Source organism: Gordionus sp. m RMFG-2023, chromosome 3 (genome assembly GCF_954871325.1).
Source record: "Gordionus sp. m RMFG-2023 chromosome 3, tfGorSpeb1-WG-v2, whole genome shotgun sequence".
NCBI lineage: Eukaryota > Metazoa > Nematomorpha > Gordioida > Chordodea > Parachordodidae > Gordionus > Gordionus sp. m RMFG-2023.
Genome location: NC_088777.1, coordinates 30,133,535 through 30,160,218, shown reverse-complemented (window position 1 = coordinate 30,160,218; position 26,684 = coordinate 30,133,535). Strand labels below are relative to the sequence as shown.

Here is a 26,684-nt window from a genome sequence, read left to right as displayed (position 1 = left end):
ATTTACTTATATCCTAAAAAGAAATATTTAAAAATTAAAGAAATAAGAACGCAGACAATAATATAATTTTCAAAGACAAATTTTTTTAGAACTTATTAAAATTTTGAATCGACCAATATTAATAAAAAGACAACCTCAATTTAAACAAGGGACGCGTTACTTTTTTTATTTAAAAATTACAGAAAAAAGTAAACGCTCAATTCGTGTGCACTAAAGGCTTCCGTTATTATTTGCCTAATAACTAGTTTGTTTATTGGTTAGAAAAACTGATTGATGAATTGGTAAATAATAATCATGCTACATATTAGTGCACCCAGATTTTTAGTGCTTATAAAATATTAATTCTAGCATGATGAGAATTTTTCTTTTTGCGCCAAAAATGTTTTTTTCTTTAAACTATCTATGAAACGGGTTGAAGCTATAAAATACATTAAATACGTACTTTATTATATAAGTTTCAGAGTTAATGCTTCCATAAGTTTGGTTGACTTCTTGCTTAATGATAACAGTTTTATTTGTGATATAATATATTGGTTACCTTCCTATTAGATTGCTTTATATAAAAATCAGAGACCTGCAATTTTTTTAATTACCCGGGTCGGGTCTTAATTTCTTTTAATATACTTTAACCAGAGTTTATATTAAAACCGAATATTTTAAATCCCCATTATTAGCTATAAAAATGTAAATATTTTAAAAAATCATGACCGGGCCTGCAAATATAAAACCTGGGGCGGGCCGAAAATTTTTTTTAAAATAAAATCCGGCAACCATCTGGGTCGGGCCGTGCAAATGGTACATCTGCTGGTCTCTGATAAAAATAAAGGAATTATTCACATTTTATTTTTAATATATATATATATATTAATATTTTTATTTAAAAATTATCATCTTTTTAATTATTTTATATATTAGAGTTTCAGAATTAATGTTTCCAGCTTGACTCACTTCATACTCAATGCATGTCATAGTTTTCAATTTGTTTATAATTCAATATCTTTTTTTGTGGTTGGCAAAACTGATTTAGGAATTAATTAACTAACGCTAATCAGATATTTAAAACGTTTATATTCTCCCTTCTGGCATGGTGCTTTGGCAAATTTTACTTATTTGAGTAATAATATTATCATTCTTTAAATCATCTACTACAGATTAAAGCAATAAAATGTTTTTGATACTAGTAAATCAAATATTACCATAAACCAGATATTTAGTTCCATATTTTCCATTCTGGCATGATGCCAATTTTTTCTTATTTTATTAAAACAGATTATTATAATATATAATTAAGCATTAAACATTGATAAAATTTTCATAAATGCTATCAGTAACTTTTTAATAGTAAGGTTGGCCAAAATTTTGTTGATTATAATTTTTCGCGTTGACTAATAAAGCATGAAATATTGGCGTGCTTTCAATTGACCCAAATATTAAGGAGATGATAAAAAGATATATATTTTAAAAAGCAAAATAAAAAAATAACCTGGGATTCAAAATAATTTTTCAGAGACACGACCCCGCTAAAAGGGGAGAATTGGTAACCCCACCTTGGATAAATCGTGCGAGCTAATCAGTAAGATTTGGCTTATACCTACTGGCGCTTAAATTTCTAGTGAAGGTCAACAAACCGGTCCTGAAGGTCTTAGTCTGAAAACGACTGACGGACCGGTCTTTTAATTATTATGAGTCCGGACCATCTTTTTATTAATATTTAAGTTTGCCTTACTATTCAATTCATAAAATTTTTTAGCAAATTTTAGAGAAGTTACTTTAGTTATTGTGATTCTTTTTCTTTTTTTTTGTTTAAACTATGAAAACGAAAAGTTTATCAAAAAGAAATTTTAAAATTAAATATATATTATTTATTATGTTTAATAATATGTTTAACAAGAATTAAATTAGGGTAAAACGTAAATATTTTAAATAACAAATAAAATAAACGGAATTTGTTGAAATAAATTCCTAAAATTATGAGTAGATTCACTTATTACAACTATCTATGGCATCATCTTTAATAATATCTAATCTTTATCTCGCCATATATATCGAACAACTAAAAATAAACTCTTTAACTTTAGAAAAATGAATTATTTCTCAGATACCATCTCCTGGTAGAATTTATTTAACTCCGTTCAGTTGTTTCGGATAATGCCGATGACACTATCAACTCGATTGTTTTATAAGTTTTATTTACTTATTTTTAGCCTACCCTTTCATCTGATTGGATATACCCACCACTAACACAAGTCAGCAAAACCAAATATCAGATTATTTTATCTCTTTTAGTAAAAACCCGGTAATTACTGGAAAAATTTTTCCAAAAATCATAAGACACATCTTTGAAAACTTTAAGTATATATGAATACTAGGTACTTATACCGGGGGAGGGGAGGGAGGAAGGGTATAAGACAAGATCGTCGTCAAAATAGGGTGCAAGGGGAATAAGATAAAATGTAGGTGGAAGGTAGTAGAAGGTATGGTCTTTGCCAAATTTAATTTACATTTTCTTAGCTAATTTTTATTTTTTTAGGGGGGAGGATATCGTCATTGACTTAGGGAGGTATAGAAATGCTTGTAAATAATCATAAAACTAAGAACAAATAATAAAAATATATAATTGTCTTAATATACCTTAACCTACCTTCACACCTCAATAGACCCTAAAAGAGCTGGAGTATTTGTCATCCTTTCCCTTTCCTAGTAAAAGACCAGTCCTCCAGTATTTAAATATGTTAATAATATTGAAATAATTTTTTTTATAAATTAAATTTTGATGCCTAGAATATTCATATTATAGTAATTTGTAAATACCATTGTAAACAGGTGCCCAGAGTAATACCAATTGTTATACTGGAATGAACCTTAATAATAACTGAAACTTTATATCAAATCACTAAAAGGAAAAAACTTATAAACATATAAATTGCAATTTAAGACCTTATATTTGATAAGTAACATTCTCCTTAGGAAGTTTTTATTTTTCTTTAACTGATTTTTTAATATTTATATGATGCACTCATATGAATGTCTTCATTTTTTTTCTTTTTAAAAAAATAATAAGATATGATTAATTCATTTAGTTGCATCAAACTGAATGAGTTTATATCATTATTAACTTCAACCCTTATATTATGACCTTCTTCCAATTATTTTTTATAATCTTTGCATACTTATACACTTACCAAATTTTATATCCAATTGTATGTTTTTCCATTTTTTTATTTGAAAAAAATTTGAATAAATAAAACAAAAATTTCAAGACCCAAAAAAACCTTTATAATTTTTCTGAATCTTTACCAACCCAGAATCTTTTAAGTTTAAGGAGCTGACTGTCACTGAGCAGGAACTTTAATAGATAACGTTTCAGGCCACTGTTTGAAATGAACACAAAAATATTTCTCTACAAATAATAATAATATTATCTTAATATATTTTATTTTTTTATTCACATTTTAACATTCCAATATAAGTAATAATGTAACGTTTATCCTTATTTGAATTTCTATGTAAAAAAAAGCATGACCATGAAGATATACAAATAAAACTACATAATTGATGTTGAGTTTAGTTATTATTATAGTATATTTGTTGCGGGCTTACCAAAATTATAATTTTAATGGGCCTGGCCTATCTTTTAATTTTTCCATGAACTTGGGCTTGTATATTTTTAATTAACAATGGACTTTAATACTTTTTTAAAACAAAGGGATTAGACGGGCCTAATAAGCCTGGGGCAGGTACAGGGTTGGGCAAATTTTCAGAAAATATTATTCGGATACAGATACAGATACTTTATAAAATTTTGTATTTAAGATACAAGATACTTTAGAAAAATTTCAATAAGATATAAGATACTTGTATTTTTTTTAAAAAAAGTATCTAAGATACAAGATACTTTTTATAAAACTTTAAATAGTCAAAATCAAAATGTATAAAGCTTTATTTTCATATCTATAATATAAATTTATAAAAAAATATTAAAAATAAATTGTAGAAAATAACAAATTTATTATAAAAGATAATGCGATATTCCATTTAATAATTATATAATTAGTTAATAATAATAAATCAGCATCATATATCAGCATTATTTTTTAATATTATTAATTTTTCAAATGATTTATCGTTCAATCTTTGACAATTTTATCTATTAACCATATTAGCAAAGCTAAATAATCTTTCAACGGGGGCTGAGGAGGGTAATATTGTGTTATATTTAATAAATATTTCTTTTATATATTTATAACTATTTAACATATTTATACTCCGCCTGTCATCTTTCATATAATTTAGGACCTCTATTTCAATATCATTTATTGAATTATTAGAATTGGATGTGGTACTTTTAAGGCAAAAGTAATCATCATCTTCATCGATTGAAGATTTTGTTGAAGTATTAATTTCAATATTATTTTTAAAAACAATTAAAACTTCATGTAATAACAAATCCTGAAAGTATTTTTTTTCTTTTTCACCATCAATCCAACGATTTTTAAAATCGGGATGAGAAATAGTTGCCAAAAATGCACTTTTAAAATTGTTATCAAAATCATCTTTTATTTAAATAATTTTCTATGGCAATAGCTAATGGTTTGCAAAATTGTAGATTGGTTTGAATTAAATTTGTAATTATTTTTTACGACATTTAAAATTAGAGCTGATTCTTCATAATAGCAGTTGATTTCACTCTGTATTTTGTCAATCGCTATAGCCAATGGGGCCATTATATTGCAATATTCTTCTAAATATTGAATTTCAATATCTCAATTCTAATTTTTGACATAATTTAGGAAGTTCGCCTTTAAATTTTAATAAACTAAGAAGACTATCATACAAACTATTCCATCTAGTGCAACAAGGTGTAACTAATTGTTTTCCTAAAACTGCTTTGATAAGTTCTGCAGTTTTAAGCCTATTATTTGCATTCCATAGCTTAGTACATTTAGTTATAGCAGGATGATGAATTTTAGAAATGTTAGGAGAATCCTTAATAGCTCTCTCGACATCTGTTGTGGCAATTAGACTTATCGTATGGCACAAACAACGAATGTGTTGAGGCAATGTTATTGAGGCTTCTTTAGACCCTTAAATAAACAAATAAATAATTTTATTTGAATAAAATTTTTTACTAAATTTACAATATCATAATAAATTTTAAAGAAGTATTAAATAATACTTTCAATGATTTCGAATTCTATACATTCATCATCATTGATGTCAAAGTCATTCTCTACAGCTTCCATAGAATATCCAAACTCCTTGAAAGCTTTCTTAAAGTTAGAGCCGTTATCTGTAACAGTTGCTATAACTTTTTCGTCAATACCAAAGTCACGATGAATTTCTTTATTATGATCATCTTGAAGTACTTCAAAAAATTTACCATTAAGTATGCTTAGTTTAAATTTATTGTTATAATTTTCGGTTGAAGAATCATCTGAAGACAAAGATAAACATATTCTATTTTCTTCTTCCATAATATTAAAATAGACAGATATAAAACGATTCAAATATGATAGTTCTAATTGTTAGCAAATTGCTATATGACGACCAACGTCATATATCAAAAATTATCTTAAAATATCTAAATTTTGTAAATTTTTCATTTAAATCTTAAAACAATATCATTTTAAATTTTAATACTATTTAAATTAACCAATATAAATTATTTTTAAAGTATCTGTATCTTTTGAATACAAAGTTGGTTAAGATACAAATACTTTTAAATAATATGTATCTTAGATACTGGATACAAGATACTTTCCAAAATTTTAAAAAAGGTACAAGATACAAAAAGTATCTTGTAACTTAGATACAAATATCCGCGATACTGCCCAACCCTGGGCAGGTATGACCATAAAATTTCACCCCATGCACTGATCCTGACTCATTTTTTTAAACCCAAACTTAACTCTTTTAAAAACTCGAACTGAACAAAAGAGTAATCTGAAATCCAACAAAAATAAAATTGGAAATTCCTTGTATTTAATAATACTTTATTTAAAAAATAAAAATATATGTAAAAAATAAAATAATGAACCATTATATTTTTAAGATATATCTGTCATCTTTAAACTTCACAAAAGAAAGATACCAAATACCTATATATTTTTTTAAAAAAATGAATGACCAGGCTGATTCAATATACCTCTAATTTATATAAAAATTACATTATTTCACCTGCATTTTTATTCCAATTTTCAAAGCACCATTTGATATTTCTTCTTTTGGAATAGATATATCTATTTCTATAGCTATGACTATAACTTGACTTAGTCTTCTAACATTAATAATATCACACCAACTTTCAATGTAAATATTTTTTGAAATTAAATATATATATTATTTATAAAACAAATTTCAATATAAGTGAGGGAAAATATACACAAAAATAGGATAATTAACTAAATATGGATTAAATTCATTGAGGTCGTCCAATACCCCCTTTTTAGCCTGATCTAATCCAATATTAAATTAATATCGGCAAGCTGTTTATATACTTAATAGCTGCCTCCTGTCGAAATATTATTCTTAAGGGTCCTCTCTACCCTTTACGTTTAAAATTGCAAAAATTAAATTTAAATATGTTGATATTTTTGACAGTTATTTTTTGTGTATAAAAGAAGTTATTTATATTTTGAAGGCAATTATTAATCATTTTTTATATCGTCATTAGCTTCTGCTAATAATAATCAGTAGTTACCAAAATATATAATAATTTTAATACAGGAAAGAAGGGGGTAATACGATTGGTATTTTACATTTTTACTGTCATATTTTTAAAGCATTAACAAATAGCAGATTATATATTTATTGTAAGTGTATTATTTTTATAATTTTAATTCATACCTAGAGTAAAGTGGTTAAAAATCGTATCACGTCAATACCGAAACTTTTACCGCGAAATGTATTATCGCGAATGTCGATTCCCGCGAAAAGATATTATAGCGAATGTATCATAGCGAATATATTAGCGCGAATGCATTATAGCGAATGCATTACCGCGAAAATATTATAGCGAATGCATTACTACAGCGAATGTAATACCGCGAATGCATTATCGCGAATGCATCATAGCGAATGTATTATAGCGAATATATTAGCGCGAATGCATTAACGCGAAAACCTTACAGCGAATGTATCATAGCGAATGTATTAGAGCGAATACATTATCGCGAATGCAATATCGCGAATGCATTACAACTAACATTATCACAATGCAATAGTGATTTATATTTGACATAATTATATTTAACCCATTTATTAAGTTCCAAAAAACCAGAGAACCAGCTTAATTGTCTATATTTATTTAAAGTAGAGTTTTAAAATTATTTACCTCTAAAACACGTCACTTGTTATTTATGAAATTCGTATTTTATTAAAAAATATGTGGAATTTGGTATACTCAATGTTTTTAACGATTAGATTAAGTAGTTTTTTACAAAAGACCCTATTAATAAATATTTTATATTTTAAGATTGATTCTAGTAAAAGTTAATTTTTGCCCCAACAAGCCCCAAACCCCAGGTTTGTAGATTATATTGGTTTATTAAGTCTCCTATAGGATAATTGTTATTATCAATAATACACCATTTGTATATAAATAATTCATAAAAAATTTCAAAATGTGATATTTTATTTTAAAAAATGTTTAAGTTTTAATGAATTTTTTAATTCTTTTGATTATCAACTACTAGAAAAGGTGAAAGTTAAAGGGAAAAAAATAGAATTTAAAGCTATAATAGCCAATGAATACTTATTGTATCATATTTTTAAGCATAATATAATTAATTCGACCTAATTCTACTAGCCCCTAGTTACTGATATGATTAACCCTTTCCAGAGCTAAAAAAATATGTTGATAATTTTTAAAATTTTTTAAATAAGATTAGATGAAGGGGAACATTGGATTGAGACCTCTATCTTATTAAATCTTTTGTAATCGTCAAAATTATTAATTTTATAGCTTTAAAACATAAAATCTTATCATATATATTTTTAAAGATTTCCTTTAATTCATAAACTATAACATAAAAACAAAATATATTAAATTTTATAAAGTGGCTTTTAGAAAATTAAGATAAAAAAATGTAGTCGGACATATATTTTTAAAGATTTCTTCAAATTCATAAACTATAACATAAAATATTTTGGCATTATTAAACAAATCTCATTATTAAATATCACTAACAATATAAACATACGATAATTTTCTAAATTATGTATTTTATCAAAGATCTGATAATGATAAAATTTTGACATGAGAATAAAAATTGGAATCAAGTTTAATTCCTGAATTCTCTAGGAAAAAGTGGAATATTAATCCAGTTCACCAAGCTAACCCCATGGTTATCATATTCATCAATCTCCTTTTGTTTTTCAACTAAGATTTTATCAAGCAAAACCATAGATTCGTAATACGAATTCCACTAGAATTTATCAGATACCTACCCAATTTCTTGATGTTACCTGCCATATTGGTAGACATTTTTTGTTTATTCCACAAAGTAAGACACTTTTGGAAAGAACTTTGTGATATTATTTTATGTTATCAGCTAAAGCTAAAAAATTTCTGATGCCCATAATTAGGGGAGACCGGTGTTATAATGAACCCAGGGTTATAGTGAGAGTGGCTTTATTTTCTAGAGTATTAAACTCTAAGAGATAATATTTTACCAAAACTATATACTTATATATTGCATATGCGGCTATAATTTTTATTTCTATCGTACCGCTTGAAGAATTTTAATAATGCTTTATATCATTCGTACCTTCAAAAGTTACTTTTTACACTTTTACTATTTTTCAAAAATAAAGATTAATATACTATTTTACCACACAAAAATCATCTTATATAAAAGAAAAAATCCTATTTTATAGAATAACAATTTACCCGAACAAAATTGATAATATAAATACTTCAAAATATGATCTTAATCAAAGTGGTGGCTACTGGGGCTATTTATATGGGGTTAGGTCGAACCTTTTTTTTGCTATTTTTTAAAAATTTGACATGCAAAAAAAGCCAAGGAGAGACTAACTAAAAGAAAAAAAATCGAAAAAGGTTATTATATGATAAATAATTGTTTGGTATACAAATAAATTATATCAAGCATAACAATCAAGACTGCTTTCAATGTCAGTTATTAGTTAAATGGCTTTGCAATTTTATTGTTTATTTATTTGCAAAGATTGTGAATGTTTTAAATGATTTTATATAATACTTTTATGTTTTAAATCATTAAATATATCCTAATAAAAAAATATATAACTTTTATATATGGAAAATTAAAGAGAGTTTATAATAGCCTCGACCAAGGGCTTGTTCGTCCCCGGGTAGGGTTCACTCGGTTACCAAAAAAAATTCCAGGAAAAATGATATTTTGAAAAAATTATTAGAAATGTATTTTTGAAATTTAAACATATCATAAAACTAATAGAGCTGAACAAAATGAGATATTTTTTATTAAAAATGATAAAGTACTTATAATTTTCTTAAGGTTTGCCTTTAGGGTTCGCCATAACCCCGTTCTCCCCTATAAGTTTTCAATAAATTAAAAAGAAAAAACTTGATGTTTAATATTTAAAATGATTAGATGAAAAAGAGAAATCTATTTTATTACTTAGAATCTTTTTTATATATTTTGGGTCAAAAAAAAAGAAAAGCCTTAGCCTTAATATCAATAAAAAAATGTTTTTAGAGCCAATCCCCATTTTAACTTAATTTTCAGATTCAACTAAGTCAGTCGAAAAGCCGATAAATATAAAATTGTAACTTTCATGAAACTCCATTCGCGATATGATAATGTCGCTATAATACAGCGATAATTCATTCGCTATAATGCATTCGCTATAATGGATTCGCTATAATGCATTCGCTATAATGTATTCGCGATAATTCATTCGCTATAATACATTCGCTATAATGCATTCGCGGTAATATATTCGCGATAATGCATTCGCGATAATTCATTCGCTGTAATGTATTCGCTATAATGCATTCGCGATAACATTTTCGCGCTAATACATTCGCTATTTTTGCTATAATGCATTCGCTATATTATATTCTCGATAATGCATTTGCTATAATATCTTTTCGCGGTAATCGACATTCGCGATAATACATTTCGCGCTAAAATTTTCGCGGTATTGACATGTAACGTTAAAAATAGGGCTGTGCCGATTGGTTCCATGTCAGTTTAGCGAATATCGCTAAACACTTTTATCGCGAATGTCGTTTATCGCGAAGGGATTTTGTAGCGAAACTTTTATCGCGAATCCATAATAACGAATACTATTCCGCCAATGCAATATCGCAAATTTTTTATAGCGAAACCTTTATCGCGAATACATTACCGCGAATACAATATCGCAAAACCTTTAATGCGAATACATTACCGCGAAACATTTGAAGCGAATATATTACCGCGAAACTTTAATCGCGAAAATTTTATAGCGAAGTTATTATCGCGAAACCCGAATCGTGAAGACAATGTAGCGACAATTATTTCGCGAAACATATATCGCGAAGATATTATAGAGAATTTAATATCGCGATAATTGCTAATAATGACTAATTTATTTTGAATCATTTTTTTATAATTATATTATTTGAATAATATTTTTTTAATTTCACATAGTTTGTAATTTTCTTTTAACCATAAAAAATTTATATAATGATTAATAAACTTAGATCTGGTTTATGAAATTTGTTATTGGAATACACTTTTTTCGCTATCCTATCCTTTCCTTCGAAGTTCTTATTTTATAATAATCGCGCACAAGGAACTCAGCTTTATCAATATAATAATCATTGAGTTTATTGGTTAAATCTTGATATTTACTGGCGAAATTGATATCTGGGTAGCATTCCTATTTATTGTCTGATGACTTAATATTTATAAATTTATCAATCAATTTTGGCCAGGGTTAGAAGTCAGTCAATTGACCAGTCAAATGACTAGATTTTGACGGGTCAATTGAACGGGAGAATATTTGACCTGATCAAATATTCTATAAGATCTGAATATAAAAATATGTTTGAAAAAGAAAAAAACGATATAAATACATGTGAAATGTGATCACAATGCTTATTGAGTTCCTAATATTAAGGAGAGCATTTTAATCATAGGGAATTTAATGAAGTATGTAATATAATAAAAGAATTAGGCATACAAGGTGGTGATCAAAATATTTCAAGTTATATCATAAATTTCAGGAATAAAAGCGGCTTGTTTAATAGAAAATCATGGAGATAAACTTCCATAAGAAACAATCAGATTTCAATCTCAAGCAGTGGAATTAGCTTTGACCACCATGGCCAAAGAGAAGTGACATTACTAACAATTCCTAGATCTACTTCTTCTTCAGAAAGAAATTGGTCGATTTGTGTCAATAATCTTACTAAAACAGAAATCGATTGAAGATTTAGACAAAAAGAAAATTGATTAAAAAATATAAAAGAAAATGATGATATTCAATATAAAATAATATTTATTTGATTTTAACTATATTTGACCGGTCAAATGCACAACCGTGGTTTTGGCAGTCACTATTCTTAAACAGTGTAGATGAATAAAGTCTTCAACATTACTGTTTAGAATATCAATTTTGAATGGCAATTCAAAAATAAATTACATCTAAGTGAAATAAGGGATTTCCCCAATTTAAAATATTTATTAATCTTATTATTTTACGATCTTTATAGATATCTTTTTATCTTTTCTGTTTATTTGGAGGGGGGGCGTGATAAAAATTTTAGTATAATATCTCGGAATTAATTTCAATTAATTTAAATATAATATTTCTTAAATAATTTTAAAATATAATAAAAAAATAGCTACACTAAAAATTAACAAATAATTAATGACATATTTGATAAATTATAATTATTTTAAAAAAAAGGGTTACTGTTTTTATTATATTTTTTTTTTGTTATTTTTTTATCAATTTTTTATTTTTGCCTACAAATTTAATTTTTTTTGTGAATAAATTTTTAGGAGAATTTTGCCTACAAATTTAATTTTTTTGTGGTAAAATATAGGAATTATTAATTCCGCATATTTAGTTAATTTAAGAGAATTTTGCCTATAAATTTAATTTTTTTGTGGTAAAATATTTAAGTTATTTTTAGAATTTTCCCTATAAATTTAATTTTTTTGTGGTAAAATATTTAAGTTATTTTTAGGAATTTTGCCTATAAATTTAATTTTGTTTGTGGTAAAATATAGGAATTATTAATTCCGCATATTTATAAGTTATTTTTAGGAGAATTTGGTTACAAATTTAATTTTTTTATTTAAGATATTTAAAAAAGTTTTTTCTACAAATTTTTATTTAAGATTGATACCACACTGCGTGTGATTAAAGATAATGTAATGCAAGATTCGACGATAATGACTGACTCGTGGTTAGGGTATTCAAATATATTTTTCCTGTAAATCAAAAGTGGTAATAAATTTAAATCTATTTATCTTAGATATAATAGGCTAGAACAAGCCAATTATTTCCATTATCGGGTCAATCATTCGCGAAATTTTGTTGATCCTAATGACAGATCAATCCACACCCAAAAAGTCGAAAGGCTGTGGCGGGACCTAAAAGCAAACTACAAAAGACATGGGGATCGCGATAATATTCATGAATATAAATATTTTAGAAAATATAAATTGTTAAATCGTTTTGTCATTTTTAATCATTTTATAAATCACTGTATTAATTTCAATAATATATTTCAATTTAATGAATAAAATTGGGTATTTAATACTATATTTCGTGTATCGTACTATATTCCGATTTAACCCTTCACTAGAAAGGTTAAAAATCACTTAAACTTCAAAGGTGGAGTCTATTTTATCCATACAAAAAAAAATAAATTTGTAAGCAAAATTCTCCTAAAAATATCTTAAATATGCGGAATTAATAATTCCTATATTTTACCACAAAAAAAATTAAATTTGTAGGCAAAAATAAAAAAAATATCATAAAATAAATAACAAAAAAAAATAAAATAGAAAAAAAATAATATACCAATAACCAAAAAAAGTATTGCCGAAATTTAAAAAAAAAATTTCTCGTCTGGCTGGTGCCAATCCTTTGGTTATAAATTATAAATATTTTCGCCATTCTTTCCTCTTTATTTCGGAGTCTTATAAAATATGTTATCAAGCAAAAATAAGGAGATCTTAACCTTTAAAAATTATTTGTTCCGCCTGGATAAAGTAGTCTCAGATACTAATTATTATAGATGCATTAATCAAGATATTTTTAAATGTCCCGTACGACTTACAAAAAAAATGGTAAGATAAAAGATAATAAAGAAATACACAATCATCCAGAAAATCCAATCGAAATGGAAACCAAGAAAATAATCAATTTAATTAAGAATGAAGCTTTGAATAATACTATGGAAACTCCAAACTTTATTGTGGCGAAACACGTATCTCAATTATGTGATTCCATAACAATGGCACTACCATCACCAATCTTATGAAACGTATAATTCACCGAACGCGGAGTTCAAACAGTTTTGCACCTCCGAATCCTAGCAGTCTTATTGAGCTGGTATGAATATTCAATTACAGATAAATATGAAGATTTCATACTTCATGATGATGGTCCGGTAAGATTTTCTATAAATTTTTTGAACAAATATAACTAAATCCTTCATTTTTATTGCGATATCTGCCCGATAAGAAACACTTTATTATAATTGCTTATTTATTTAACATGTGTGTCAGGTTTCCGACCGTGTTATTATATTTGGAACAAGAAAAAATTTGGACTTCTTAGCTTCATGCGAACTTTGGTTTTCTGATGGTACATTTAAATCGTCGCCACCTTTATTTACTCAAATTTATACAATTCATGGGATTAGAAATAATAATGTTTTACCTCTCATATATATATTGACCAATAGAAAGGATTATGAAACTTATAAAAGAATATTTACTATTATAGGTGACAACTTAATATCAACTCCAAAAAAAATTATGACGGATTTTGAAATGGCCAGTGTAAAAGCTTTCAATGAAGTGTTTCCCAGTTCGCAACACAAATGTTGCTATTTCCATTTTGGCGAAACATTCAAAAATATCGCAGAAATATAAAACAGATGTGGAATTTAATATACAACTTAAAATGATGTTTTGTTTGGCGTTTGTGCCACCCTTAAATGTAGTTGAAACATTTGAATTACTAATAAACTCCGAATTTTATTCTAATAATCAATTGTTACTTCAGCCTCTAATTGAAACTTTTGAAAAGCTTACATTTGTAAAACGTTTGGAAGAGGCAGACTACCTGCTTTGTTTAATATTGAACTCTGGAATTGTTACCAATCAACATTGAACGGGGAAGCGAAAACCAACAACGCGGTTGAAGGGTGGCATAGATGCTTCAGTTCCCTCCTAACAAGTTACCATCCAAACATGTGGAAATTTATATCAAGTTATCTATATATCTATTATTTTAAAAAGTATAAAGATTTACTAATAAACTATATAATTTTTCTAGGCTTAAAAAAACAAGGGTTGACAGAGTTAAAAATTGCTCAATATAATTCTGGTGAAACACCCTCTACCCCGAGAAAAAAATTTCGAAATCTGCATGCGAGAATAATTGTTTCTGACTTCGAAAATCGATCAAGATTAGATTATCTTGAGGGAATCGCTATTAATATAACATTGAATGTTTAATTTTTTAAATTCTTATCTACAATAATAAAAATTTTGTTTGTTTTTATATAATAGTCTCAAAATTTTTATATTTTCATTATTTTTTTGTGATAAAAATATAGGAGGTCTACTTTGGTATAAAATTTAGCTAGTTACATAAGACTCATTCATCAAGATACAGATTTTATGAGGGTATTTACAAATTTTTTTATATGTGACGCAGTCTTTCTCTACCACATCAATCCCACTATTTCAAAAATAACTACCTTTCGTCATGCATTATAAAATTATTTTAAAATTAATATTCCTAACCCTTGAGTCATATAGTTGTTTCTCCTTACAAATATGATCATATTTGATGAGCAACATTATTAGAAAAATACTATTATAAAATAATACTCAAGTATTTCACTAAAGGGCAAAGTTTAAAACGAGGATTAAATTTACCTTTTATTTATTAAAGCATGTAAATTTATATCGGGGTGTTTTTGTCAGATGTTTTTTTCCATGGTTATTTTTAAACAGTCTGTTCAAATCAGTGATTCTTTTAAAATTTTACACTTCAGTTATATATTTAACAAACAAACTATTGGTTTAGACGATATGATATGGCAATGCTCTACTTTTTCCTTCACATATTCAATAAATAAAAAAATCATTTTTTAAAAAACTTTTTATAATGAAATTTATTTTTTAAGGATATTTATTCTATATGTAAATTAGATATAAAAAAATATGACCTGAAGGGATCTATTTAAAATAAGATAATACTTGCTATACCATTTCCTATTTTAACCTAAGAAAAGGACTGCGGAGAATATAATCAGGGGCTTGTATACATATCTATAAATGATATCAACCCTCTCAAAACTTTTAACCTCCTACCAAATATAAATAATTAAAAAAAGAAAGTACCTTTCATCGCTTTTCAATTTTTCAAATAATGATAATTATTTCATAACTAACTATCCCTCCCCCCCTGTAATTTCAATGATGCTCCTCTAATGAGTTCGCAGTTCAAGTTACGATATTGACCATGCTATAAAAATTTGGGAAAAAATTGGTTGCATTAATTTTGTTATATAGCTTTAAAATTCCTTAAGGTTATTAATTATTTAAATATTGGAATTCGGTTAACTTTTTTTAATATACTATATTCTCATTTGATTTGATAACAATGTAAATGAGCTTGGGTGGCTTCATGTCATGTCATGAATAATAAAAATAAAACTAAAATTAAAATACATCATTTTTTTGATTATATTTTTTTTACGGCATTAAAAATAATTTAAATTTTTTTTATTAAACAATAGCTCAACCTATTTGCTTGATGAAAATAATTAGCTATCTTAATTGTTTAAATTTTACCATAACCAATCCATCTCATTCTGATATAACATTTTCCAAAGTTGCCGCAAGTTATGTCATCTGTCGGAAAAGTTTCCAAGCTTAATTTTCTTTTGGCTAAAATATTAGCCTTTAATCTTTATCCTCATATTTTGAAATAAGGAAAAAAGTTGATTTTATAAATAATGATAATTTCATTTAATTTTTTTATTATAATAGCTTTCTTTAGATTCTTTGTTCTAAATTTGATAATTTTTGAAATTCTAATAACTTTTGGTTCATACTCAGGGTTGCCAGGTCAAAATTTTCAAATTGAGGGAGATGCGGGAGAAACATGAAAATTGCGGTAGAAATATAAAAATTGCTAAAAAAAATTTTTTGCGGGTGGCCTTCGGCCGGGATTTTGAATTGATTTAATTATCCGCCTATTATTTTTTTATAATTAGTTATATAAATACAAAGTCGGTAACTATTTTTCAAAATACAATAACATCTTAATTTATTAAAATATATTAATTTATAAAAAAAACCAATGATCTTTTTTAAATATAAAAAACGATTTTAATTTTACAATTAAAAATATATTTTATGCGAATGTCCCTCAAAACGACCTCAATTGGAAATCTACCGTGTGTGTGTATATAACTTAATTTTTTTATTATAATAGCTTTCTTTAGATTCTTTGTTCTAAATTTGATAATTTTTGAAATTCTAATAACTTTTGGTTCATACTCAGGGTTGCCAGGTCAAAATTTTCAAATTGAGGGAGATGCGGGAGAAACATGAAAATTGCGGTAGAAATATAAAAATTGCTAAAAAAAATTTTTTGCGGGTGGCCTTCGGCCGGGATTTTGAATTGATTTAATTATCCGCCTATTATTTTTTTATAATTAGTTATATAAATACAAAGTCGGTAACTATTTTTCAAAATACAATAACATCTTAATTTATTAAAATATATTAATTTATAAAAAAAACCAATGATCTTTTTTAAATATAAAAAACGATTTTAATTTTACAATTAAAAATATATTTTATGCGAATGTCCCTCAAAACGACCTCAATTGGAAATCTACCGTGTGTGTGTATATAACATTATAGGGATAGGCGCTTAATTATCAAGTATCACGTTTAAATACATAATAAGGTACTCCAAAATAAGATATAATACAGATGCAGCTACAGTTGCAGCAATTGTACTTATCTTGTAGTACAACATACACAGAGATACTTATCATCACAATGTTGGTAGAATCTTTTTCCCATAATATTTAACGACTCTATTATAAATGAAAATTATACTTGTAGAACAAATGAGCAAGGCTATCATTAATGGTTTAAGACCTAAATCCAGGAGGTCAATTTTTGACGATTTGAAAGATGGGCATATATATGCAATTCTAACAGATGCATCTAATAAGGGATTTTCCTTGATCTTCCGCTATTTCACAAAATTAAGGTCATTTCAATAAAACTATTAAATTTTTTCCCCTCAAATAGTGAAAAATCCAAAGACATAGCTAACCATATAATATCAGATTCGAGATGATCAATAAATTGCATGTCAGCTTTCTGATCTGATAATGCCTCAGTGAATTTGGAAAAACAGAGTGTATTTACAGAAGTGAGTCAGCACAAAGTTGGTTGCGATATGTTCCTAATACCGGCCATTGATAGAATTTTAAAATTTTATAAACCTTTAAAAAATATTTATTATAATGAATGGCAGAGGTATATTTAGGAATGATTTCACATGTAGAATGTGCAGTTGCAATCAGAAGAATCTTAACAAAGATTCACTAAATTATGCTGCAGATATGTCCATCTTTACAGTTAAAAATTGACAATAAATTTTATGGCGCCTTGCTAAAACATAATTATATTTAATTTGAGATTTAAATAATAGAACTAAATGTTTACCGTCGTTATTGAGATTATATAATTCCAAGCATGACATATTATACATTATTTAACCATTAGCTCGTTCTCTAATGTTGAATCCGATTTATCTCCTTTTTCCAGGCAGTCCTCTTCAAGCTAAAAATGCGCTCGGGTGGCGAATCATAAAAAATAGAGAGAATTAAAATCTCCTCAAACAAGACATCAATGTGTTCCAAGGTGATAATATTTATACAATTGTAAATAGAGTTATTAAAATCAAATTTTGATTGTAAATATTCTAAAATTGTCTTAATAAAAATATCTGCTTCATTTAAATATGTATTAATTAGAGTATTATTTGAACATTATAATATAATAATTTTAGCAATAGCGCCATAAAAATTATTATCAATTTTTAACTATAGAGATGAACAGAGCTGTAGCATGTGAATCATTTTTAATAAAGAATATTCTGATTGCAAAAACTGCATGCAGTAGATTTCCTACATGTGAAAAGAATCCAAAATTTTTCAAAATTTTAGGACAGCCTTTAAAATCTTTATTTAAGAAGTATTTTTTTAAGGGTTTGTAAAATTTTAAAATTCTATCGATGGCAGGTATTAATGACAACCACCTGATAGGTATATATCGCAACAACTCACACCATTCCAAGTCAGGCCACTTCACCAACTCTTTTAATTCATTAACTCTTTTAGTTGAACTAAATTCGTTAAAATATTTCATCACAATTATTTCGACATCCACAGACAGTACATTCATTGCCTTCTTGCAAGAACTATATAGTATATATGGCATATACAGCCAATTGGTAATAATTCATTTGTGCTGCCTCAATTCGGTAACTTTAGTTTTTGCTAAAATTTACAGAGGCATTATCAGCGCAGAAAGCTGGCATGCAAATCATTGATAACCTTGAATCAGCTATATTTACCCTTATGTGGCTAGCTACATCGTTGGATTTTTCACTATTTGAGGAAATTTTTTTAACAGTTTTATTGAAATGTTCTTATTCTTGTTGAAATTGCAAAGGATCGAGGGAAATGTTTTAATATTTCCCTTATTAGATACATTTGTTAGAATTGCATATGGATGCCCATCTTTCAAATCGTCTAGAATTGACCTCTAGGATTCAGGTACCAAAACATTGTGATAGCCTTGCTCATTTTTATTGCCACAAGTAAGGTTTGCACTTATATTGGAGTCGTTAAATATCATGAGAAAAAAATTCTACCCACATTGTAATGATATATATAGAGCTCTGTGAATGTTGAACTACATAATAGATGTATACGATTTCCGCAAATATAGTTTCATTTTGAGAATATTTTTGTATTGCAATCGATGTTGATATACTCCCCTGTACTGACTAATATAATGAAATAATGTTGATTTATTATTGGATAAAAATAAAACAGGATAGAAAGAAATTTACAAACTAGACATGTTTTTCGAATAAATATTTAAAAATATAAAAATAACGAATTAATGTCTCAAAATTATTATTTACATATTAAAAACGTTAAAATACCTTTTTTTTAAATTGCGGGAGAAATTAAAAAATCGCGGTAGATTTTTGCGGGAGATTTCCAATTGCGGTAGTTTTGCGGGAGAGAGATATCTGCGTGTAAACTAAAAAATTGCGGGAGTCCCGCTGATGGGGAGAGACATGGCAACCCTGTTCATACTTAAAGGTTGCTATTGTCTATTTCTCTTATTAAAACTAGTTTTTGTCTATTGACTAGAAAAACTGATTGATGGAATAGTGAGTACTAATCTGGCATTTCTATGGTATGAGCTCATCCAAAAATAATTGTTTTTTTCGCATGTTGCCAATCGTGGCAATTTTATCTTATTCTGTAGTTAAAAACTATCTACCAAACGAATTGAAGAATCAATGTAATAAATTTCATATATTGATTTAAGTTCCAGATTAAATGCTTCCAGAAATTTGGTTGATTTTACGCTTTTGGGAGATATAGATTTTATTTCTCTTATAGTACGGTTACCTTTTTGTGTGTGAAAAAAATGACTGAAGAATAAATAAATATTAGCGCAAACCAGCTATTTTCCATTCTATCAATAATGCCAAATTAGGCAATTTTTCTTATTTTGCTAATAAACTTTTTTTTTATACTGTCTATTAAACGAATTAAATTATAATTAATATGGAACATCCATAAAATTTTCTGGAACATCCATAAAATTTTCTGAATAAATTATTTCCGTCGCTTAAATAATAGACTTGCCAAAATTTTGTTACTAATAGTTTTTTCCTTTTACGAGCTACTATACTCGTTTAAATACTCAATTGGTACAAATAAAGCAAGAAATATTGATATAATTTACAATTGGTTCGTAGAACTATTCAGCCGCCAAATTTAACGCTGATATTAAAATATATAAATCTTGTCTATTCCTCTGTTCTGATACACAAGTTGAAGCATATAAAGAAGTTACTCAAAATTATCAAACTATTATGGTAATTATAGATATAAATAGCTTAAACCTTTGATTTCGAATGATACGATCAAGTTAGAATATTTTGAAAGAATTAAATAAAAATGTAAATATAAGCCTAAAAAATATCTAAAAATTTATTTTTAATTCTACATTCAAATGCTGGCTCAGAAATGAGTTTATTGAAATATAATTAGGCGAAAAAATCCTTCTTCGGTCTCATTTGATTTATTAGAGGACGAATTAATGGTAAAGAAGAATTTTGACATGAATTGCAAAGAGTTAAAATTTATTTTTATATATTAAACTTTTAAATAAAATAAATTCCTTCCGATAAATATGTAGATTTGGATCTAATTTTTATATATTTTGACTTTATAAATATGGATAATATTCAAATTCGTAAATTATAATTTGAAAAAAATTATTCACCAATATTTATATATAAAAGTATTGCAGTTGTCGCGCTTTCCCACTTTTTATCCTTTAGTCATTAAAAATCCCACCTCACTCTTAGAATATGGGAGGTATAGCCGGGCCTAAAAATTTTTGCAATTTACAAAATGAGAAAATTGAATAAGCCACCTATTTAATCTAGAATTAAAATATAGCCACTTTTTATAATTATTTTTTATTATCCTTCATTTATATACTCTTCTAAAAATTTAGAAAATGTTTTTAAACCCCCCCCCTTGTGGTGGTAAAATATGTAAAAGTAAATAAATAAACACTTAACCCAGTTTGCCCTGATTTCCCAATATTGGAATATTTTTATTTTCTTGATTTGGAACATTTTCTATTTATTTTCAAAAATTCCATTTTATTAGAAAAAATGAGTAAAGGTGCTTACAAATTGAGTAGAAGCGTTTAGCGATGTTTTCATAAAAACGCTATGATTTAAATTGAACTGGTATTATTTTAAAAAATGATGAAAACTATTTTACGCATTTTAATTTTTTTTAGAAATCAGCAAAAATAAAAAACTAAAATAATTGAAAATCTAATGATTTATTCCATAATTTATTCTTCATAAATATTACAAATTTATGTAATCCAATAGAATATTTGGAATTTTTTTTTTGATTAATCATAACTTTACAGTTATTTCTATTTATTAAAATGTGAATAGAAGAAAAAGGAAAGGTCATAATATTCAAATGAATTAGTTACTATTATATCAAAGTTATATCGATGTGCATTATCTCAAAATTGTAATTAGGAGGCATTAATTATCAGTAAAATCTTCTATAATTATTATAATCTGAGAAAATCAATAAAAAATTCTTAGCTTTTAGTATATTTTTTTTATCTATATTAGATAAAAAGTATTACTTTAAATGACATAAAGCACACTTTTAAATTCTATGTTGGGGGGAGGGTTAACTTATTCTGGTAAAAACTTAACCCAAAATGTCCGCTCTATACTTACAATCCTGAGTGAGTGAGACCAGGAAGACTAATATATTTTCTATCACATCAGATAGAGGTTACATGCTTATTAAATAAACAATAAGTAATAAAATATTCTTAAAACATTCGCGTTTATGATTTAGAAACTTCGGTTGGTAAATTGATATTGAATATTTCAATTTCACTTAAATGAATTTACAATTTTCGCGGTCATGCGCTCGCTATAATAATTTCGCGCAAATACATTCGCGGTAGAAAATTCGCTATAAATGGTTCGCGATTAAAGTTTCGCTATAACGAGTTCGCGATCAAAGTTTCTCTAAAATGTATTCGCGGAAATAAATTCGCGATAACGAGTTTGCGATCAAAGTTTCGCCATAAAGTATTCGCGGTTAAAGTTTCGCGAAAATAAATTCGCTATAAAGAGTTCGCGATAAAAGTTTCGCTAAAATGTATTCGCTATAAAGTATTCTCGGTTAAGGTTTCGCGGAAATAAATTCGCTATAACGAGTTCGCTATCAAAGTTTCGCTAAAATGTATTCGCTATAAAGTATTCGCGGTTATGGTTTCGCAGAAATATATTCGCGATATTGTCTTCGCTATAAATGTTTCGCGGAATTGGTTTCGCTATATTACCTTCGCTATAAAATTCCTTCGCGATAAAAGTTTCGCTGAATTGACCTGATACGGTGCCGATTCACATATTTTTCACCTATCCGATCTGATATTGCTTCAAACCCGATCCGAAATTTATAATGATTTTTAATCACTCCCGTTTGAACCAAATGTAATTAAGAAATCAATATTTTTTATGCAAAAAATCGAATTATGAATTTAATTTAATTTTTTTATTTCTACAATTAAGACTATAATAAAAAAATATATATTTAATAATATATCCATTTTATTTTGGTATGAATTATAAAATTATAAAATTGTAATATTTAATATATTAAATTATAATATATTAGATTTTTTTAATAAATATGAGAGCCTCTAGATTTTCTGAGAATAAGCTTCTACGATATGGACTATCCATATCTCCTGCCGTACTGAAGGCAAACTCAGATGATTCCGCAGATAACGCATTTTGCAAAATAATCTTTGTCTTTTGTAAAATATTTCCATAATTCAGATACCATATTTAAAAAAATTCTTCTATTTAAAGTATAAATAAAAAAATTGGCGTTATTTAAAAAGATTTAAAATAAATAAAACTTTGGGTTTTCCTTTCTATTTTTATAAAAAAAAACTTTTAAAATACTATAAATCTATTTTAAAAAGAAATAAAATTTAAAAAAATTATTTAGAAAATATTAAAATAATGTAAAATTAATATACATAACATAAAATAAAATAACAAAAAAATGAAAAGTAAAAAGATCGGATCGGTTTTTACAGGTATCGGCCCGATCCGATATTTTAGGAAAACGCTAAATATCGGTACCGATCCGATCCGATATTTAATATCGGCACAGCCCTAGTTAAAATACAATTGAATATAACTATATTGTTTAAATGAACAAAATATTGAAATTTTGACATCTATTCATCCTTTTAGTATAAATTAATCTATTCATCACTTTTAGCCCTGTATTGCATACCGTGTATCTCATTCCACATACTACAAATTGTATAATAAATATCTTATAAATAAATTTTAAATCAATTGCATGGTGTGTATTTGAAGCCATATTCTATATCTTCGATATTTTAATTTGGGCCACGTGATCTATTATTTATTTTTAATTTCGAATTTTAATAAACCCTATTTTTAAAAATGGCTATTTTTTTATAAAATTTTTCTTCTCAATTTTCTACCCATCGGAAAAGGAAAAATAATATATTTGACAAATTTCAAAACATTAAAATTAGATGAATAAAAGGTAAAAATAAATGTTTATGAAATTATTTTATATATATTTATTATTTTTGATATATTTTGTAATAATCATACGTGGTTTTAAAGACACATTATGCAAATAAGGTATTTTATTTGAGTTTTATATTTTTAGAATTATGAATTGTGGTGACATACCTAATGATAGTGAAGATTCAAATTTAAGTGAAACGTCGGATGAGGAGTTTCTATCAACACAAAATAATGATTTATGTATATTTAAAATTTGCTCTTATATAATCTATAAATATATAGATTTCAATGAGACAGATGATTCGGAAGAAAAAGAAAATATCAATAATGAAAAAGAAAACACTAGGAGAAAAATAGTTTGGAATTCCACTTGAAAGTGGAGGCCATGACCCACTACATAAAATTAGACCCCTAATAACTCTAACCAATAACATACTAAAATCTTTATCGATAAACGAAAACATTTGCGTAGATGAGCAAATTATTCCATACAAAGGGATAAGCAGGTTGAAACAATATAACCCTCAAAAGCCCAAAAAATGGGGCTATAAAGTATTTCTACTATGCGGAGATGATGGCCTTCTGCATAATTTTGAAATATATTCTGGGAAAATACTAGCAGCGAAAGGATTGCCTGATGTTGGAGCAAGTGGCAATGCTGTGCTCCGTTTAATTTCTTATATACCGCAGCAAATTAATTATAAATTATTTTTTGATAACTGGTTTTGTTCCCCAAATTTGCTAGTCGTACTCGCTCAAAGAGGGATATTTTGCGCGGCACGGTCAGAGGTAATCGACTTCCAAATATAAACTTCCCAACAGATAAGGAGTTTAAAAAAAAGGCGAGGATTTTTTGTTTCAAAAAAAAACAATAATAAACGGAGTGAAGCTAAATTCAGTGTGGCACGACAATCGTGCTGTGACTTTATTAAGCACTTTTGTAGGTGCACATCCTCTAATAGACTGTGAAAGATATGATAGGAAAAAAAAGGAAAAAATCATGATAAAATGTCCAAATATTGTTAAAATATATAATAAATCAATGGGAGGTGTAGTTCTCATGGATTCTCTACTTTCCTTATATAGAATTCATATGAAATCAAGAAAATGGTATTATAGAATTTTATTTCATATGTTTGACATGTTACTTATAAATTCATGGTTGCTATATAAACGTGATTGTAATAGTATATCAATAGCACGCAAGGATCGATTAAGTTTGTACAATTTCAAAATTTCAGTGGCGGAAGTCCTTTGCAAATATGGCAAATGCACTTCAAACAATATACCAAAACGAAAATCAGTTCAAACTGGTTATCGGGAAAAATGTAAAAAAGGACCAGCTCAATATTTACCACTTGAAGAGGTTAGGAAAGACCTCACGGCTCATTGGCCAAAATATAATGATAAGAAGGGTAGATGTAAAATGCCAGGATGCTTATTTATAACAAAAGTATCTTGCAAAAAATGTGGTGTATATTTATGTTTTACGCCCACAAATAATTGTTTTATAGATTTTCATGAAAATTATAATGTTTAAACCTTTAACATTTGTTGTATTTAAATAAAATTTTATATATTTATAGTTTAAAGTACAATAAAAATTATTGTGGAAATAATTGAAATTTGTATACTTAATTGCATAATGTGTATTTAAATCCACATACCGTTCATCTTCTAAGAAATTTAGAATTTTTTTTAAAAAAGTGAGCCATGAGATTATCAATAGTATCTAGAGAAATAAAAAATCTAGTTTGCCAAAAAAAAATTATTCTAACATAGTACATGCAATACAGGGTTAGTATAAATTAATAAATAAATTTTGAATTTACCCATTTTAGGCACATCGTAGATTTCAATTGGTGCTTAAAGTAAACTTCTAGAAAAATATTCATCAAACTCGGAGAAATCAGAGGACATTGCGTCCATGCTTGTGCAAAGCCTTGAAAATTGTAACTTCCATTATCAAATATAACAGCTTTTGTGCCGATAACGTAAGTGTGTATTTCAGAAAAAGATAAATTGTGGTGAGTGAATTATTAGTTTTGAGTGAAAATATTATCCCCATTGGTTGCCTGTACCATACAATTCACAATGTGGGAAGAAAGGGAAATGTTTCATTATAAATAGACAAAGAAATAATTGCCAAATTCAACAGATCCACGAACAGGGTATCTATTTTAAAAAAAATATGGATTCTCGAGATAATGAATGGTCCGAATTCCTATAAATTGCTTTATAAGAATATGGCTATCATTAATTATGGCTCTCAAAAAACTTTATAAAAATTATTCAGCTGTTAAATCTTATTTTTTATCCTAAAAATCCCAATTTAATATTATTATTTTTTGAAAAAGTAAAGCCCGAAGATTATTTAAGTCTAGTTATTAATATAGGGACGACCTGTAGTTAAAAAATTCAATTGTAGTGGAAATGTTTCATTAATAAATAAATTAATTAATTATAACTTTAAAAACCCAAGTTATCGATTACTTTTATAGCTCGGTTGTAAGACAAAATCTTATAAAATCTGATGATCATGATAAAATCGACAATCATTTCGTATTTAGAAAAAAAAGTGAATTTACTAATAATAAATGGGAAAATCTAAGTATTATGAAATTCGAAAATAATCAGGTTCGGGGCGGACCGGGTCTAATATTTTTAAAAAAATTAGGGCCGGGTCGGGTCGGACCTTGGAATTTTTTTTAAATATATCTAAATTTATCAATTTTATATTGAATTTTTTATGTAAAATAAAAATATTTGATTTTATTTATTGAAACTAAGCGACATAACATATGTCTTTTATTTTGAGTAATTATAAAAATTAATTTCTATATTTAAATAAATTCGGGCCGGGCCGGCAAAACTATTTTAAAAAAATTTCGGGTTCGGGCCGGCAAAACTTTTATAAAAAAAATTTCGGGCCGGGCCGGGCTTGAAAAATTAGGCCCGATGCAGATCACTAGGTAAAGATTTTAAGGAATATGTAACAAATTATAAAAATTTGAAATAACATT

At 26.7% G+C, this 26,684-nt stretch overlaps 1 protein-coding gene across 5 annotated transcripts in view; it reads right to left on the bottom strand.

The window, feature by feature from the left end:
- Nucleotides 1–26,684, bottom strand: part of LOC135927413 (uncharacterized) — a 74,371-nt gene that overhangs the window by 44,666 nt on the left and 3,021 nt on the right. For 4 of the 5 annotated variants that reach the window (XM_065463393.1, XM_065463390.1, XM_065463389.1 and 1 more), the window contains exon 4: nt 6,178–6,301. The exons of the other annotated variant lie outside the window; for it this stretch is intronic. In XM_065463393.1, the coding sequence (XP_065319465.1) occupies nt 6,178–6,301 (124 nt within the window). The remainder of the gene's footprint in view (nt 1–6,177; nt 6,302–26,684) is intronic. 5 annotated transcript variants of the gene reach the window in all.